The sequence below is a fragment of the Abramis brama genome (genome assembly GCF_963993115.1).
Source record: "Abramis brama genome assembly, chromosome: 24".
In the NCBI taxonomy this organism is placed as follows: domain Eukaryota; kingdom Metazoa; phylum Chordata; class Actinopteri; order Cypriniformes; family Leuciscidae; genus Abramis; species Abramis brama.
The window spans coordinates 13,322,187-13,342,518 of NC_139986.1; the positions used below are offsets into that span (position 1 = coordinate 13,322,187).

The following is a 20,332-nucleotide window of genomic DNA, read 5'->3' on the forward strand; positions in this document are numbered from 1 at the left end:
ACATAAACACAGTAGCAGAGAAAGGATATAATGCCGGATAGCGCAGCAGGAAGGCAAGGAAGGTGGCGCGGCCAGCGACTTCAGTGACTCGTCCCGCTGAAGGTGCTCTCTCTCAGACGGCGCGGCTTCTCTCCAGCTCCAGCGATGCGTGTGCTTCGCTTGAAGGATGAAAAATCAGATAATAGCTGCCTGCGAGCGGTATTTATAGGCCTAGACCACGCCCGTTTCGGCGGGATGTGATGCAGCGGGCGCGAAGCACCCTCATTGGGTCTGGCGTCACGCCAGGCCTCGCTCGATAGGCTGCTGCAGTTGCCGCAGAACAGCCAATAGGCGCGCGAGCTGCCTCACCTATGTCTGTATGCTGCCGCAACGCGTTTTGCATTATTACAAAATTAAGGATAATTTTTGGCTTCAATATCTCGCGGAAAAAGGATTTTCCCCTAGCGTAAGATATCTTACGCAGCACGAGAGACCTCTCGTAAGAGAACCCCCATCTCTGCGTTGCTTTTACAACATCCCTCAGTTCTCGCCATCTCCAAAAAGCCAAGAAAATCGGAATTGTCATTTTATTACGAGATCTTTTGCAACCTCTTTTTGCAAGCAGAAACTTCTCTGTTTAGCGTTTTTTTTAAACAGGAGATTCCCCCGCAGGTTCAAGATTTAGTGTGCTCCCTGTCAACCTTTCTCGCTCATTGTGATAACTAACCTATGGCAGTCCCACATGCGTCAAAGTAGCCAGAGCAACTTTTCTCTATTTACGGATATGACGAGACACGCACGTATGAGGGACACAGGGCTTTGAAGACAGGCAAGAGTGACATTCCCCCCCAGGGTTGGATGGGTCGCGGGAATAGGGGTGTTTCATTAATAATATTGTTATTAGTGTTTTTGTTGTTGTTATTAATAATTGCTCAAATAGCAAATACAAAGTATTTATTCAATTTCCGCATGTGTGTGTGTGTGTGTGTGTGTGTGTGTGAGAGAGAGAGAGAGAGAGAGAGAGAGAGAGAGAGATTATGACTGGTGTTGTTTATTGTAAGTCCTTTTTTACTTGTTGCCTTCCACCTGCACTGTCTCTTCTTCCTCTGTCTCCTTCTCTAATGGGCCTACCCTTTTCACCACCTTCTCTGGGCCAGCATCCTCTAACCTGGCCTTTTTAGGGGACTTTCCTCTCAGGGCGAATGAGAGGATGCTTAAAGGGTTAGTTCACCCAAAAATGAAAATTCTGTCAGTAATTACTCACCCTCATGTTGTTCCAACCCCGTAAGACCTTCGTTCATCTTCGGAACACAAATTAAGATATTTTTGATTAAATCTGAGAGCTGGCTCACTCCTCCATAGGCTTCTAAGACATTATAACTTGCTGACCCAGAAAATGTATTAAAGACATTGTTAATATAGTCCAAGTGACTACAGTGGCTCAATCTTAAGTTTATAAAGCGACGAGAATACTTTTATTTTCAGACAGCTCTCAGATTTAATCAAAAATATCTTAATTTGTGTTCCGAAGATGAACGAAGGTCTTACGGGGTTGGAACAACATGAGGGTGAGTAATTACTGACAGAATTTTCATTTTTGGGTGAACTAACCCTTTAATTGCTTTTTACCTGACATCTTTGAAAGACAGATGCAATGATTGCATCCATGGCCAGGATATAATTATAAAATATGCATGATTTTAAAAGTGCACCATCAACTATGCAATACACTTTAATTTATTTAGTGCTACTAAAATTATTAAGCCTATTTGGAGAGAGAGATGTTTATAATGTGACAATATGTCAGTCATCGTGTGATAACGAAAATACGACTAGGCCTAGACTACTTGTTCTGAGCAGGTGTTGTCAGTGAACAGGCTGTAAAACTGTAGGTTAAGTTACAGACACTCATGAAAAACTGATGCTAATTATCTGGGAAACATTCTCTAACAGCAGTCAAGTTGTCACTGTTTGTGTCAAACAAGTTGTGAATTTGTTGTAACATTAAAACAGGAGATCATGACTTACTCTGTGCTCAAAGTGATGCTCGGAGTGGTTTCCTCTGTGGGTGAACGAAACTTTCGGAAGACGTTGTAGAATCACGTGAACAATTCCAGGATAGAATTGGTGGTGTATTGATATATTTTTACAAAAAAGTTACATAGTGCACCTTTAAATAATATTCCCTCTGAACTTTGGAAATTGTTGTTTTCCTCATCGTATCTCCTGCATGAGAAGACTTTCTTTATCAGTGGAAAGGGTGTAGTCTCAAAACTAAAGGTGATTGGAGCAGGGATGGCCTGTTTTTTTAGGTCAACCTGGAAGTTAGCATCACCTTGGTTCCCTCAACAAAAACCCAATAGGATTTTTCCTGAAAGTTTGAGTTATCATAGTTTGCAAGAGTGTCATAATAAACACAACAAGGCTGTGAAAGCGGACTAGTGAGTAGAAGAGTTTACCGGTTCAGCTGATGATGTTTAATGTCCCAGACAACCTCTGTAGTCACATTTAGCAACTTGTTAGTAACCACCTTTTAAAAGGCAAGTAAATAGTTTTTAAAAAAAAACATCACAAGAGGGTATTATGTATTTTATATTGTAGAAGAAAGCTTGAAAATATTTTGAGCCTGTGCTTTGAGCTTCACCACAGACCTTATTTCAGGCATTTAACCAAAACCCATTTAAAAAACGATTGACTTCAGGACGGTGCTAAACTACGAACTCGTTTCAGGGTTTTTTCCTATAACGACAAGTCATCCCTGCAGCACTCTATAACACAGACGTAACGACAGCAGGGATCACTCATATTTCATTAATTAAATAATAAAGTTACTTTTGCTGAAATACATAATGCATGGAACAGTTTTGTCTATATTTTTTATAGCATATTGTTGTCAATGCTGCCTCTCGACTTTTATAAATGAATTTGTTTTGCTATAACTGCTACAATAAGGTGGTAAAGGTGCTATCTCTCTCTAAAAAATGTATTCAAATAAATGTCATCTTACTACTTTCTTACTACTTTAGTGTCTGATTTAAATCAGGCAGAATGCTAGATCTAAAAAGTCATAGCTGACAAAAATAATCGTAATTTCAATGTTTTTGGTCAAATTTCGAAAGCGTTGGCAAGTAACCATGGTATAAGAGGAATAATCCACGGCTAGGTGTGCATTACATGATTTTAATGCACTTCGCGTTGGGGTGGGGTTTTGCTTCCAAGTCATTTACTAAAATTGTGTAATGAACGCCAAGCTGTGAATTATCCCTTAAAGGTGCAGTATGTAATATTAACAGCTAGCGGTTGAAATGGGTACTGCAGTCCAAATTTAAAAAAAAAATGGAGAGAGTTGTTTCCCCGCCCCCTCCTTCTCAGACTCGACGCGGGTTGATTGATTAAGGACACACAAACAGGAGCGAGCGCAATTGACAATGGAAGACAAGGAGACTTGCACACTTGTAAGTTGATGAGTTAATTTGTCCGTGTTTTTATATGTTCCAATTCATAGAGATTTTTAGATGGATGCCGAAGCTTTTTAAGTCGGGTAGAATCTGTGATCTCGGACCCAGTTCGTTTGCTGGCTTCTATGGCTGCAATACTCTGTGTTTCCTGCAAATGGCAACCCGGGGTGTCGAGATACTATTGGGTAAATTGGCAGGGGGCAGGATCACACAGACAGAAACAAAAACCTAGAAGGAATGCACATTTCAAAGCAAAATAACTGGCTGTAGCATTGTTTTTAAGAGAAACAAGTATGTGAACTTATTACGTTTCCTAAATAATTGCAAACACATGATGTTATTTTTATACTTTAGTACAGTCAGAAAATAACATACAGTAGCTTTAAAGGGGCGGTATAATGTCCCTTTTCACAAGATGTAAAATAAATCTCTGATGTCCCCAGGCTGTGTATGTGAAGTTTAGCTCAAAATACCCCACAGAATATTTTTACAGCATGTTAAAATTGTTCCATTTTGAGGGTGAGCAAAAACGTGTCGTTTTGTGTGTGTCCCTTTAAATGCATATGAGCTGTTGCTCCTGGCACAGAGGGCGGAGCTTCAAGAGCTTGTGAGTGTTAGCAGCTCCGGTTACCTTATGCAGACAAGCACTAAAATGTCAGAAACTGTTCGGACAATGATGGAGAGACTCAAGAAGAAGTGACAACATGTGGAATGCAACAGGACATTAGTTGATGAATTTATCTTCAAGTATTTTGATTTTTGACAGCTTGAGCAGACTCTCAAATGTGCTCTGCTGCAAAAACTCTTCCTCTTCTCAACATGGACAGGATGTTCCCGGGGTGGGGTTTATGTACATTTTAAGGTTAGTGATGTCACTATCCCGGGAGGAATCTTGTGTAGTCCTTACCAGCCGTTTGTTGTAGTCCTTAAAAAAAATGATTTCTTTAGCAAATAAGCAAATATCTTCCTTTGTTTTGAACTTTGAGCATTGTAACTTCGCAGATGTTCTTTATGCTCAAACAGCAACATTACAAACTAACTAAAGTTAGAAAAGTGAAATCATAATCAACCACCCCTTTAAAGGCTCTGTGTGTCTTCCTGTATTACAGGGGGTGGTCAGAGGTATAGGACATCACATCACTAAAACTATTTAAACCAACTAGCAGAGTGAGACACCTTTAGAAACTTTGCGTTTCAGTTTTTTTTTATTATTATTAGTTTTACACAACATCCATGTCTCATGAGCCAGCATTCAGTCTAAAATTATGTGTGAATTTGTGTGTTTAAGTGTTGCAGTCTTTTGCACCAGTCACATTGAGCACAGAAGCTCCCCTGCATTCAATAGGTTTGTCGGTTAGTTAGTTAGTATAGTTATAGTTCGTTTTATTGATGAGCATTGAAAAAAAGTTAGCAAATTAGTACACAAGAGTACACAATAAGCAATGAATGAGTGTGCAAATGTGAACATTTATCAATACAATAAAAAAACATTCATGCATTGCCTTTCCTTGTTTGATATGACTCTATAAACATTATTACTGTATTTGAGTTTATCTGCATATTTTTGTGTTATGGTTTCCATCCTCTTTGAACGAATGACAAAAATGTAAGCACAGAATGAACAAAGGCTGATTGGTAATATCTCGTCCTGTAGTGCTGCTGGGAGATCGTCAAGAGTACGTCACGTCACTGAGTGTTTAAGAGATCTTGTATAAAGGAAGAGATTTTCATGAACTTCTGCTTTTCTTTGACTGCACTGCTCTGAGGTAAGGCTTGTCTCTTGTGAATTTTTAAAAGTATAAATCATAAGAAACATGTTGTAAACATTGAGTTCATGACAACACTTATTTATTTGATATAGGGTAACACTTTCAGTTATGTCACTGATAAGTTATTAGTTAATGATTAACTAATCAATTACAAAACATGAATCTACATTCATAACTGATTAATAAGTGATATGCTAATATTTTATGAATGTTTTGTTAATTCAGTTATAAGTAATTTATAAATAATTAGTTAATTATGAACTAATAATTTATAAAACATGAATATAGATTCATAATTGATTAATAAGTGGTAACATTTTATGAACGTTTAATTCAGTTATAAGTAATTTATAAATAATTAGTTAATTATGAACTAATAATTTACAAAACATGACTATAACACGTTTCCATGTGATGAATAGTTTACACTTTAGATTAGGGGATGCAGAAAGTGCTGTAAATGACTTGTATAGATATACAGATCATTTGAAACAGATCAGAAAGATCTACAAATGATCTGTAACACATTTACAAGTGATGAATAATTTACACTAGATTAGGCAGAAAGCTTTGTAAATGATTTATTAATACGTTCACACATCATCTATAACAGGTGTTGAACACTTTGTAGTGTGTACTGCAGTGTACATGTTGACTGGTTGACTGTGCACATGCTGTGAGCATCAGTTGAAGGTAAAGCCGGTTCTGAGGTTCACATTATCACTAGATCCACACACTCCACACAGAACACAAGTGTGTGCTGATGAGTGAAAGGATTTAACATAATTCGCGTCATTTATAAATGTTTATCCACTTCAAAACAAATAAATGACTCTTCTTCAAAATACTGCTTTAGCATTCCTGCATGTTTGTGCTTTTGAACACAGACCAGCTTACAACTTCACGATACATCAATAAATTATATACTAATCAATTACTAATGGTTCGTTTATCATTTGTTAATGATTAACTATTGTTTACTGAGATAATGATACTAGAACAATGTTGACATTTATAAGTGATTAATAATGTATCAACTAATGATTTAATAACCATCTACTAATGATCTGTTTGATTTACTTAATCATTTAAAATCTTTTAAGATGACTTACAACACATTTGTAAATCGATAAAATACCACTTATAAATAATTTATGAACGTAGTCATTTTGTAAATGATTAGTTCATCATTAACTAATAATTTATAAATGACTGATAAACGAATTAATAAACAATCAAAACATTTTAGCATATCACTTATTAATCATTTATGAACGTTTATTCATGTTTTGTAAATGATTAGTTCATCACTAATAACTACAAGTGACTTATAACTGAACGTTATTAAGATATTAACCATGGGAGAGTCTGCAGTGACTGTTAACTTTCTTTAAATCTCTTTAGTTAAACACAGTAATAACACTCAAGCTGAAGGTACAATTCATTGATTACAGTTGTGGACAGAGAAAAAAAAAAAATTTTGTTTTTTTTTGGCACACAAGTATATTTAGGTTATTTCCTGTTTGTGTCAGAGCTCCAGTGATGTCTGTGTTCCAGAACATGTCCTTCATCATCATCATCATCATCATCAGCTCTGTGTTTCTACACACTCACTCAGGTTGGTCCATATTACACTCAAATTTATTTTTTATTTTAAACAGTCACATTCAGCAGAACCACAACTGATATGATACACAAGAGATAAAATGCAGGCATGTGATTGGCAGAGAACAAGAAAATGTATCGAGCAAATAACCTTAAAGCATATAAGAAGACTTTAAATACAGGGCACAAGTCATATGTCATAATTACTTTTATGGTGCTGTGTTGTCCTTTTTGGAGCTCGACTTTCCTATGTCAGTGTACTGTACTATTTTGTTGTATACAAGAGAATTATGGAAAAAAAAATCTTTAAAATCTTTATTTTAAGAAAAATAATCATGCAGGTTTGGAAGAACATGAGGATTTGTAACTAAAAGGGTGAGAATTTTCATTTTTGGGTAAGCTGTCCCTTTAAGACCTTTACCTGTCTAAGGTTTAAATTATAATGCACTAATGTGTTTTTATGTTTCAGCTGATTATGATATCTACTCTGCAGTGATGCCTGAGATAGTAACAGCTCTGACAGGCTCTTGTGTGCAGATTCCTTGTACATTCAACATCTCCAATTTTGAGGACAAACGTAGCAAGGCAAAATCTATTAATGGGATCTGGCTAAAAAATAAATCACATTTTGCTGATGACGACAGTTGTATAGCTTTTAATAGCAGCAAAAACATCATAAGAGGATTTAGTGACATACAGATGACTGGAAATCTCAGTGAGAGGAACTGCACAACTGTCTTCTATAACATCATGATGAATCATTCAGATCTTTACTACTTCAGACTGGAAATGGAGCCAGATGTGTTCAGAGCAACGTTTAACACTGATACAGATGATTCAAGAAAGACTGTGAGGATCACTGTCAAAGGTAAACGTCATCTCTATTGTCTTTAACATACAGGTTCTTATGCTTTCCTTCACTTGTAGGTCACTTGTTAAATTTAATAAATAAATACATTTAAATGTAAATATCATTTATATAATGAACTTACATCACTAACAGATTCTTAATGATGAGCTACAATCATTTATTTCTGTAGATTCACCACAACCTCCTGAACTTAAACCCACTAATCAACACTACGTGATGGAGAACACAACAGTCAGTCTGAGATGCTCTGCTGAAGCCCCCTGCCCCAAACAACCTCCTACAATATCCTGGTCCAACAGCCCTGAATCTGCCCACATTATAACACAGTTACAGGAGAAACCTGGTAAAACCCAGTCAGTGTTTTCAAACATGACCTTCAAAGCTTCATACATGGATCACAGAAAGAACATCTCCTGCACTGCTACATATCCAAGAAAAACATCTAAAGACTCAACTGTGGAGACCACCGTGATGCTACAAGTCCTGTGTAAGAGATTAGACTGCTTACTTCCTTTAACATAGCCCTGTGCGTGCTTAAATGCACAAAGTGCTGCTTAAACAGAATTTGGTGTTTAGATTCCTAAAATATCTAATGCACAGGTGTTTTACTGCTTTTCCTATTTATGTGCTTGTGTTTCTGTCAAAGTTTCTCCAAAAGAAACTCACATCACCGTCAATCCATCTGCTTCAGTCTCTGTTAACACTAATGTGACTTTGACCTGCAAAAGCAAAGCCAGTCCATCAAGAGAAATGATCTACACCTGGTACAAACGTGGACAGGAGACTCCAATAGCTCAGGGAAGGAAGATTACCTTCACTGGAACTCAAAATAATGCAGGATGGTATTCCTGCACTGCACAGAATAAACTTGGAAAACAGGGATCCAAATCAGAGATCCAGCTCACAGTTGAAGGTGAGTTTACACAGTCTACATGTAAAGAACAAGGTCATTTACAGATTTAAGGCAATGAAGATTATATTTAAATATACATTATAAATATACATTTAAATTATATTTAAATAAACATTCTGGTGGAATTACAAGTGTTTCACATCCTATAGGACAAGATGGACACTTTATGCATCTGATTGCTGGTTGTGTGGGAGGAATTGTGGCAGTTTTCACGCTCTCTGCTCTTGGGTTTTGTGCAAGGTAAAATATTCACTTTCATTCTGAATTAAACAGTAGTTGTATTCCTGTTATTTTTTTTCTAAACATCTGGTTTTAAGATGTACTCTGCATTTTTCTTGTGTTTAAGCATCAGTCAGTTAAAAACTGATTCAATTGTGTTTGACTTCATATATTGATCAAACAAACTATTAGAAAGCGCTTCAGTCATGCACATGCAATATATTAATACTACATTATTCTTAATTTCTTCTCATCTTCCAGGACATAGAAAATTGAAATTATTTTGTTTATTGTCAAGTGTATAATATTCAATGTCAATATTGACGCAAATGTGAAGATATTATTTATAACCATCAAACATAATGGTATTTTTCATAACATGTTTTTTTCTGCTCTTCAGAAACGAGAGGTGATCCTTTTTTACACGTATTAAGAATCCCACATTGTTTTGCAACATATTTCTGTTGTCATTGCCAATTTGCACTTGATCCGTTTGAATATAATTTTTGCCACTGCAAAAATAAACATTTCGAAAACATTTCGACCTTCCTTCTTTATTAGGAGAAAGATTTTCAATGAACCCAGTGCCAATGAAAAGAATCGTTCTGGTCAGGTAAGTTTAGTTTATTTTTGTATAGTTTTGTGTAGAAATCTGGTTCATAATAGTTCAGTTTTCTAGACATTTCTTATTGATTCATTTATGACCATTAATTTATTAAAAATTTGTTTATTCATTTTTTCCATCTAATTATGTGAAAGTATTTTGCACATAAAACATGACTGTAATCTGTTTTCATTGTGCACAGGTTAAAATCACAGACGTGGATTATGTCAACACTGCCAGTGACATCACGACCAATGACATTTCTGATGATGAAACACTGATCATCTACTATGAAAAGACTGACATCTCAGAGCAGCAGAACTACTGCATCACAGAGACACTCTTCAAGCATGATGAATACACAGAAATAGAGTACAGAGTATCTTAGGGTTTGTAGGTTCACTTAAAGCCAATTCACACTTCACCGACAGACGCAGTTTCCCTGTTGAAATCTGTTACTGTTCGCCGCTTGTTTTCAATCATTCAATCAGTGTTTGTGAGTCGTAGAATGTCTTGAGAAGTGATGTACTGTAATCTGGCGATTGTCCGCGATGTACGCTGTCTGTCAGTGCAGTGTGAGTTGACCTATATACAGTGGGTATAAAAGGTTTACACTCCCCTGATAAAATAGCTGAATATTATTTTATTTTATTTTTCCCAGGAAGCTCTTAAGAAAAATGTTTAACCCTCATACGGTTCTCATTTCCACTTTACAAAAGCTACTGTATGAAAAATATATATTTTTTAATTTAATACAAATGATATGTAATTTTTTTTAATGTTTACATCTATACATTTATGCTGTGTTTTGGGGAATTCAATTGGGGTCCGAACGAGGGTTAAGGAAAAAACATTGAATACATTCAAACTCTTACTAAAAAATCATAATTTAATGATGCTGATTAACCCTGAATAAAATCATCTCTTTCTGGGTTCTGTAAAATCTTCTTGGCCTTATTGCTGAAGCCATGGCCCACAATGAGCTTACAAAGCATGTGCGGGATCTCATTGTGAAGAGGTATCAATCAGGAGAAGGGTCACAATTTCACAATGACATTTCAAAGAACAGGAAATCTGCCAAAAACTGATGTGAAAACAAGATGAAAACTTATCAAGGACGCTGCCAAGAGACTTACAGTAACATTAAAGGACCTTCAGGAATATCTAACAAAAAATATCAAACATATCAAATATAAAAAAACAACAACATCTGAGCCCATCTAATGTTGTCAAACCCATGAGGTAAAATGTTGTATGAACAGATGATTAAAAATTTAACTTTTAGGCCACTAAACATTTAAAAAGCTTGGGAAGAGGAAATAGTTCAGATAAAATTAACTATGGATAGTGCCAAATACCAGACCATTTTGGCACAAACCCTGCAGGCCTCCATTCAAAATCTTGAGATGAATAGGAATTTAATCATAATAACCTCATACACAAATCTTATCACAAAGCATTTTGGGGTTCTGAAAAAGCAAACTTTTGAAAACAGGATTTAAAGGAACACTCCACCATTTTTTCATATTAAACTATGTTATTTCCTTAACTAAGACGAGTTGATACATACCTCTCTCGTCTCAGTGCGTGCACTCAATCACTCTGGCTAGCTTAGCCCAGTTCATTCATTAGGATCCAAACAGAGATGAAGTTAGAAGCGACCAAACACCTCCACGTTTTCCCTATTCAAATACAGTTACACGAGTAGTTACACGACCAAGTATGGTGACACAATGTAAAAAGTCACTCCTGAAAAATCCTCTCCCACTCTCCCTCTCACTTCTGTCATTAGAACCAACGTGACTTTTTACTGCGCCGAGTCGAAGTGCTCCCAAGTGCTATTCCGCCATACATTATAGTTATCGTTATCCTTTTTACCCGCTTAGAAAAGCACCACATTTTATTTTGTGTCACCATACTTGGTCGTGTAACTACTCGTGTAACTGTATTTAAATAGGAAAAACGTGGAGGTGTTTGGTCGCTTCTAACTTCATCTCTGTTTGGATCCTAATGAATGAACTGGGCTAAGCTAAGTGCTATCAAAGTGTCGCCGCGCGCCCTGAGACGAGAGAGGTATGTATCAACTCGTCTTAGTTAAGGGAATAACATGGTTTAATATGAAAAAACAGTGGAGTGTTCCTTTAAAGTACACGTTTTTAGAAACGATACTGTTATCATCTCTGTGCAAAAAGTCTCAGAACAATACTTTTTTGGAACAGTTATTGTTTTTTTTAAAAAAGTAAATATTTCTCTCAACTGGATATGAATATACTAAATGATGCAAGGGTTTAGAGTTACATTCAAGCTATTTTAAGGTATGAAGAATTTTTTTTCAGAGGAAAAACGTTTAAATATGTCATTTTGGTGATCAAAGATGAGTTCTAAGGGATACAATTATTGACACAATATTACAGTTAATATTGAACTGTTAATATTTTAACACATTATATGATATTTCCATACATACATCTCTCAGCACAAGAAAACCTTTCTATTCTTTAGTTTAAATCATACCTGTTCATGGCACAGTGCAAGTTTGCCTTATATGAAGCATCAATAAACAGTAGAACTTGAACTTTTGGCCTTCTGGAAGTTAAAAAACAAAACTGCATACATTTTGCGGAAGAACATCATTTTGGTTGTTCTTCAGCTCTGCGTAAATGTGCGGATGAATATGGTTATCATACTGTTCATAAAATATTCACTACAAGTTTTACGGAATATAACCAGATTAGATGGAAAGAGTCTCAAGCTGACTATCTGAAGACGTTACTGTAGCTATACCCATTAATAGACACGTTACTTCCTTGAAAATAAATTCCAGCATAGCGCTACAACAATCATAATGAAATGACCCTTCACAATAGATAATGCTTTACAATTAACTCTGTTAGAGAGCAACATATTGCAACCTATCTGTTTTTTTTTATTACTCACCAGCTGAGTAATAAAACCCCCATCTCTGCGTTGCTTTTACAACATTTCAAATCCCTCAGTTCTCACCATCTCCAAAAAGCCAAGCAAATCTTGATTGTCATTTTATTACGAGATCTGTTGCAACCTCTTTTTGCAAGCAGAAACATCTCTATTTAGCGGGGGGGGGGGGGGGGGGGGGGGGGGGGGTTAAAACAGGAGATTCCCCGCAGGTTCAAGATTTAGTGTGCTCCATGTCAACCTTTCTCGCTCATTGTGATAATTAACCTATGGCAGTCCCACATGCGTCAAAGTCGCCAGAGCAACTTTTCTCTATTTACGGATATGAAGAGACACGCACGTACGAAGGATATGTTCGCAGTTTCATGCAAAAATAATCTCGCTCAGTCTAAAATATAAACACTTATAATGGGCTTACCATAGTGAATCAGGGTAAGGCAAAAACATGTTTTGGAAGAAGAATTGGTGGTGTATTGATCAATTTTGAACAAAAAAAGTTACATAGTGCACCTTTAAATAATATTCCCTCTGAACTTTGGAAACGTCTCAGGTTACGACTGTAACCTATGTTCCCTGAGAACAGGGAACGAGACACTACGTCAGAATGACGCTATGGGGAACGCCTCAGGCGTGACAGGTGTCTGAAATCAAATATCATCTCACAGCAATCATGCTGACCGGCAACAGCCCGTGAATCATTAACGTGAATGATTAACGTGCAACCTGCAAGTATAAAAGGGCACTTTGCAAACATGACAACATCCTATCGTCTGAAGGGACTGTTGCAGGCAGGCCCCGAGGCATGGCAGGAAGACGTAGTGTCTCGTTCCCTGTTCTCAGGGAACATAGGTTACAGTCGTAACCTGAGACGTTCCCTTTCGAAAGGGAACTCTACACTACGTCAGAATGACGCTATGGGGAACGATATGCCAACGCCACCATGCTAAGGGGAGTGCATGCCAAAAGGCAGTGACAACTGTCAGAACCGGCAATTCAAATGAACGCTAGAACCGCTCACCCCCAGGTCACACTGAGCTGTCAGTGACAGCACTCCCTACGGTCATAGCCCAAGCTATATGACACCACAGAAAACCTCCATAAACATAGTTTAGTGAAAGGTCTACCTGGGCCTGCTCAAGGGCCAAGGACCACAACTTCAACTTCTTAGAAGGGGTCCCTTCTAGGGAATGTGGCTAGGGAACCTGAGGAACCCCAGCCAGTCACTATTCAGGGGAACGTGCCGCCTGAAACGCCACCAGGCAGGCCTGACCTGGTGTCACTATATAAGACACTACAGTCTGGCCACTTCCTGTCTGTCCGAAGACAGAGCCTCTGGACACTTGCCTTTAGGAAGGCATCCAACCCGAGGGACTGTGAAGCAGGCAGTGAACCACTCGGACCGGATCTCAGAGACAGGATATCCTGGAGAGTATGACTCAGCATAGTGCTTTACAACCCTTGCCAGCGAGGGGAGTTTCTCTACTCAATCCACGGATCAACCCAGTGTTTGTGTTTCAAAACACTGAGGAGGCCTGTGAGGGCCTAAGGGCTGATCTAACTGGGAGGCCTCAAGAGAGGCCTACGACCGACTGACCAGACTCAGGAGACCACATACTCATACTGACCCTCAGTGAGGGGAGCATTAGATCTACCTGGTAGGCAACCAGGCTGTAGCAGGAAAAAGAGGTTCCAGGAGGGAACCCGTAGCAGAGAATAAAAACTTGAGTCGAGCCAGGGCGCAAGCTCACCTTCGCTAGCTGCCTGATAAGGTCTGCTAAACTGAAAGTAAGCGGCCACTAGCTTACAAAAAACCCAGCACCACTGTGAAACTACTCTCAGGGAGACCTGGAGAGGCCTTACTACCTGACAACCACAGTATGTGGGAGCTCACTTTCAGAGAGGCCTGGTGAGGCCTACTATCTGATAGCCACAGAACGTGGGAGCTCACTTCCAGAGAGGCCTGGAGGGGCCTACTACCTGACAACCACAGTATGTGGGAGCTCACCTTCAGAGAGGCCTGGTGAAGCCTACTATCTGATAACCACAAAACGTGGGAGGTCACTTTCAGAGAGGCCTGGAGAGGCCTGCTACCTGAAAAACCATGCTCAGTGGAACACACAGTAAGTGGGAGCTAACCCTTCAAGGAGGCCTGGTGAGGCCTACTACATGACAACCACAGTATGTGGGAGCTCAACTTCAGGGAGGCCTAGCGAGGCCTACTACCTGAAACACCATGCTAAGTGGAAACACACAGTAAGTGGGAGCTAACCTTCCAAGGAGGCCTGGAGAGGCCTACTACATGATAACCACAGTATGTGGGAGGTCAACTTCAGGGAGGCCTAGTGAGGCCTACTACCTGAAAACCACAGTGCATGGGAGTTCACTTACAGAGAGGCCTGGAGAGGCCTGCTACATGACAACCACAAAATGTGGGAGCTCAACTTAAGGGAGGCCTAGTGAGGCCTACTACCTGATAACCACAGTACATGGGAGTTCACTTACAGAGAGGCCTAGAGAGGCCTACTACCCGTTACCAGAAAACCACATTAAGTGGAAACTCAAGGTATGTTGGAACTCAACTCCAGGGAGGCCTGGTGAGGCCTACTACCAGAGAACCATGACATGAAGGAGCTTACTTTCAGGGAGGCCTGGAGAGGCCTACTACCTGAAAACCACAGCTGACAGTGGGCCAGACTGGCAGTCCAGTTGACTGTCTATGGGGCTTTGCCTTCAGGGAGGCCTTATGAGACCTACTACCTGATAGTTCAACCCCACTTAATACCACAGTATGAGGGATTTAGCCCTCAGGGAGGCCTAGTAAAGCCTACTACCTGATCACCACAAAAAACGTGGGAGCCCATCTTCAGGGAGGCCTGAAGAGGCCTACTACCTGAAACAGTCTAATCAGCTGGATGTGACTGCTGCTGGGGACTCGCCTAACAGGGAGGCCTGGTCGAGCCTACTAGCTGATAGCGAGTCTATTCTGCTACTTAAACGAACACTGCTGGAACCATACTATTAAAAAACTTTTCCTATAGTTTTGTCCTAGTGTATGTTCCACAATGTTGTGACCCACCTCCGAGGAGGCCTGTTAAGGCTTACTACTCGGCAGTGAGCCTTCTGCCCGAACTACCAGGGCCAACCACCGAAGGTGAGCTGGCCTAGGAGCCCTATTTTAGGGGCTACCCGGTCAAGGAGGCCTGCTGGGGCCTACTACCTAACTGTGCAGCCTTCAAGGCAGCAAAACTGTTACTACAGCGCTTACAGCATCCTGGTACCTAATCACATTGCCAAAGGCAGTGTACTCAGCAAAAAGCAATACCCTCATAGCAGGGGAGTACACATACGCCACTCTGCCTAGTGGAGGCCCCAATTTAATGGCCTACCTACTATATGCATGGGCGTCAGCTCATGGCAATGCTCTGGCTTCAAGGGAGCGGAGTTCAAAAGACCGGAATGAAATGTAGTTAGAACTCCCTGCTCAACCGGAGCCATCATGGTGTGAGGTAGATAATACAGAGCTGAGAATGGACTACTCAAAACTACCCTGAGTTAGCGGGGGAGTAACACCATATGCCCCTGAAATGTTAGACAGGGAGCGGGCCTGCAAGTGGCTCCAAAGGGTGACAGGGATTTGTCCTGTGCCCAGCCTGGGGGAGCGGGGGCTTGCTTGCAAGCCAACCAACTTTCACCCATCGTTCGAGCGGTTCAGCTCAATGGGCTGAGTGGAGCCAGCTCTAGAGGCCTAAAAACAAGTAGCTCTGTTCGGCAGGGTCTGGCAAACTATCACATCGCAGAGCGAAAGACAGCCTGACCCTGCCTGAAGGATCATACCTCAACTACCACCCTGCATTACTCTATCACCCCTGAATGCAGTGAAAGGGGTGGGCCTTGGCCAACAACTCCCATTTAAGGGAGGAGGCTGAAATCTCGGGGAGGAAGCCTAACACATAATGAATGCGGCAGCTATACTTAGCAGAACGCCTCCAACATCCCAAACATAGCCTAGGCCAGCTACAGAGGCGGCCCGGGTTAGGGCCGACCTATAAGCATAGATCTACCTGAGGGCTCGAAGGAGCCACAGCCTACTTGATTGAGAGGCTGTGAAACACTCAACCTACTGACACCTTACAGAGATCAGGGGAGCGAAGTACTCAGGATACCAATGTCACAAACCAATAGGTAAGACATAAGATCTATCTGAAGCACCAGCGTCAGTCTAAACCTAAAGCAAAAAAGCTCTTTTTTTCTCTTTTTTTTTTTTTTTTTAGGAAGACCAACAACTCTACCCCAGGGTGGCTAACAGCCCTGAGGCTAAACAGAAATGAGCGGTGGCCCACCACGCATAAAAAATGTTATGACAGGAAGACCATCACATACTCAGAACGGAAGCCAAATCATCCTGAGCTTCTCGTTAATTCGTTCCAGCCACCAACTGAGGAGGCTTCAGGGCCCTGAAGTCTCCATACTTTACCTTTTTATTCCTCTAAGAATGACCCCTAGGTCTATACAGGGAACAAGGCTTCTGTAGAGAAATACAAATCAGTGTTAGTTATATACACAAATTCTCAAAAACCAAAAAATTCACCTGCGGCGTGCGGAGTGAAGACTTCACCAGAAAGGTCTCAACGAACCTGGGGTCCACCACTTTTACATGCCTAAAAGAGGCGCTCACACTAACCAAGCCAAGGCGGGCCAACAGAACATAGTTCTATCATGGGCCCAGCCCCAGGCCTGATGTAGCAAGAACGCCTGGGGAGTCAGGAAGAGAGAGAGGGCTGGTAGAAAAAGGCCCTCCAGGGAGATCAACCCTTACTCACGCTGTGTGCGCTTGCGCTGGATGACCTCCCTTAGATCCCTCTTCTTGCGGGAGGCTCGCCTTCTCTGTGCCCTACTCCTCCATGGAGGGGGCGCACGAGAGGCAACACTGGACCTCTGGTCCTGTCTACGGTCCTCGGACCGAGAGGGACCAGGGCCTCCCGTCTGCCTGGGCTTGGACCCGGATCTCAGCGGTATACATGTTTCAAAAGCAGCTGAGCGTGCCTTCGCCTCTCTAAACTTCCCAACCACCGCATCCACGGAGGTGCCAAAAAAGTTTAGAAGGCGAAACTGGTGAATCGAGGAGAAAATGATTTCTCTTTCTCCCCGATATCAGCCATGTTAAGTCACAGATGCCTCTCCGTGGCCACCAACGCTGCCATCGATCGGCCGATCGCGGCAGCAGGCCCGGTGAGACAAAACTGTGGTTCGACGCAGCTCAGCAACCGCCTCAGGGGACAGCCCCGTCCCCTGGTCGAGATCCCGCAGCAGATCAGCTTGGTAGGCTTGGAGCACTGCCATGGTGTGAAGGGCAGCACCAGCATGACCTGCTGCCATGTACGCTCTGCCATTCAAGCGAGCCGTGACTTTAAGAGGCTTGGATGGCAGAGTCGGAGCTTTTAGTGTCGACGCCCGCCCAGATACGAGATAGTTCGCAAACGTCTCGTCAATGGGCGGCATCGACACATAACCATACTCCCCGATCCCCTCAACATCAGCGAAATTACCCCGCTGATGTCGATGAATACGGGCCGAGTATGGTTTCTCCCATGCCCTCTCGATCTCAGAATGAAGATCTGGAAGGAATGGGAGGCTCCGTTGAGCTGGTGGTCTATGTTCAGGGAGAAATCGATCGTCCAACCGGCCGCGAGCGATCTCTCCCTGAGCGCGCCGCCATGGCAACTGCAGTTTGTCAGTGGCGCGCTCCATAACTTCCACCAACTCAGCGTACATGGGGCAGGATGGCTGACGAGGTTGAGGATCTGATTCATCCTCCTCAGCCATCTCTTGCCCAGCCTGAAGAGCACTCGCTGCAGTATCAGTAGGAGAATCTTCTCCGTCATCCACCTGCAGCTCACTCTCGTCAGCCGATGACTCGTCCGAGAGGTGAACAACCCTCTCGAGACTGTCAGCGAGCTCCATCTGGGAGCCCCATGAAGCGCGTCGCCGCTCTGCCTCGGCACGAGCGGGACCCGATCCGCGAGGACCAGATGCTGAACTCTCATAGGAAAACACTCACAGTTTGCACAGGATGCTCCCTCGAGAGCATCCCGTGCGTGCTCTTCACCCAGACAGTACACGCACATCTCGTGAGTGTCACCCGGCGACAAATATCTTGGGCACGGGTCAACACATTTCACAAATTTCTTAGGACTTGCCTTAGACGTGCGTTTCATTTTCTTGCTGTAGCAGACGTTTTAATTACAGACAAAAACAGTCCCTGAAGACGAAAAGGATGTTGTCATGTTTGCAAAGCGCCCTTTTATACTTGCAGGTTGCACGTTAATCATTCACGTTAATGATTCACGGGCTGTCGCCGGTCAGCATGATTGCTGTGAGATGATATTTGATTTCAGACACCTGTCACGCCTGAGGCGTTCCCCATAGCGTCATTCTGACGTAGTGTAGAGTTCCCTTTCGAAAGGGAACTGTGGTTTTTTAAGTATATTTTTTATAGCATATTGTTGTCAACGCTGCCTCTCGACTTTTATAAATGAATTTGTTTCGCTCCTGTACTGCTACATTATATTACTCAGCAATAAGGTGGTAAAGGTGCTGTTTTAGAAGTAATTAAATTCAGAGCATAATTGTTAGAAGAGAGATGCTTCTATGGAAGTAAAATAATGTCAAATGTTTTTTAAATAAAAAGCCTGTTGAATTGCACTACTTGAAAAAAAATAGGCATTGCATTAACCATGCTTGCATTTTAATGCATTGTATTTTTAGGGCTCTCATTTTTATGGGCTGAAATTCAACATGGTTGAATATTTAAGCTGTGAATATTTCAGTTAAAAACATTTCAAACACATTTTCATTATTAAAAATTCAATAATCCATATTCACCTTTCATATTTCACTTCCAAAATATTCAAACTGTTTAAAAATACAACCAATAATATTCAACAGGCAATTTTCGGTCCATTTTATTTCGCTTTGCAAATTCGCTTCCACAAATTTTCAAAAAAGCAGTAGATTGCCGGGCATGCTCTCCATCTGCTGTTAGTCGATCTCACCAGCAGGAGGTGCAAAAGCGCTTGTTGTTGACGAAGACCAGCAACAGTTAGAGCAAGCCATTCATTCATAAAACTCATTTACAGCAATGTAAGTGTATTTGTGATTATTGGGGCTTGCTCAGTTGGGGATATTTTGGGGATATTTAATTTTATTTATCAATCAATAAATTCCACTAGAAACAAACCTTGTTGTATTATTTTATTTTAATTTAATACTGTGAAGCTGCTTTGATACAATCTGTATTGTGAAAAGCGCTATACAAATATACTTGATTTGATTATTATGACGGCGGTTTTATGTTAAATTCAGTGTCTTCACGGTTACTTTTCCTGTGTAGCCTACATGCATCTTTCTCTACCGCGAACGAGATTATAATGTTATTCCCCGATGCGGATCCAGATCCAATGTTACATTTTTGAGGTTGACATATATGTCTCTTGGTTGTTTAGTTGCCTTAACTTTATATTGTGGCGATGTGCTGCATGCAGGCTCGCGGATCCGGTCCGACACCGCTGCGGTCCCTTTGCGTATCCGTACATAAATGGGTACATCCGCCCCGGCTTCGCTTTGGATCCGCGAATGAGCCGCATATCCGCTCCGGGTCCGTTTTGGACCCGGTCATATGCCCGGCCCGGGTCCGTTTTGGACCCGTTCATTAAATTCCGTCTACAATGCCACTTTTTTCCCCACACTTGATTATCTGGCCAAAACTATAGCTACACATATATTTAAAATCTAATGGTGGACGAACATTAGATAGACTGGACTGCTCTATAAAAGCTTGAATAGTTATTAATGTATGTGCCTTTGAATAAAACATGAAATCATTAAACATTAATAATTTTTAGCCAACTAACAATAACAAAATAGGTTATTACAGACTATAAATATATTTACTAATTTTTTTAATAGTTTTATTCATGTATA

General features: G+C 40.9%; 1 protein-coding gene across 1 annotated transcript; it reads left to right on the forward strand.

Moving 5' to 3' along the window:
• The first annotated feature begins 5,181 nt into the window (after positions 1 to 5,181).
• On the forward strand, positions 5,182 to 10,349 carry LOC311075826 (sialoadhesin-like). Its single transcript, XM_084103443.1, has 8 exons — positions 5,182 to 5,203; positions 6,739 to 6,824; positions 7,281 to 7,679; positions 7,852 to 8,169; positions 8,329 to 8,595; positions 8,745 to 8,835; positions 9,376 to 9,427; positions 9,621 to 10,349. Exons 2-8 carry the CDS (start codon positions 6,749 to 6,751, stop codon positions 9,804 to 9,806), a joined length of 1,389 nt encoding a protein of 462 aa, XP_083959569.1. The 5' UTR covers positions 5,182 to 5,203; positions 6,739 to 6,748; the 3' UTR covers positions 9,807 to 10,349.
• The last annotated feature ends 9,983 nt before the right edge of the window (positions 10,350 to 20,332 follow it).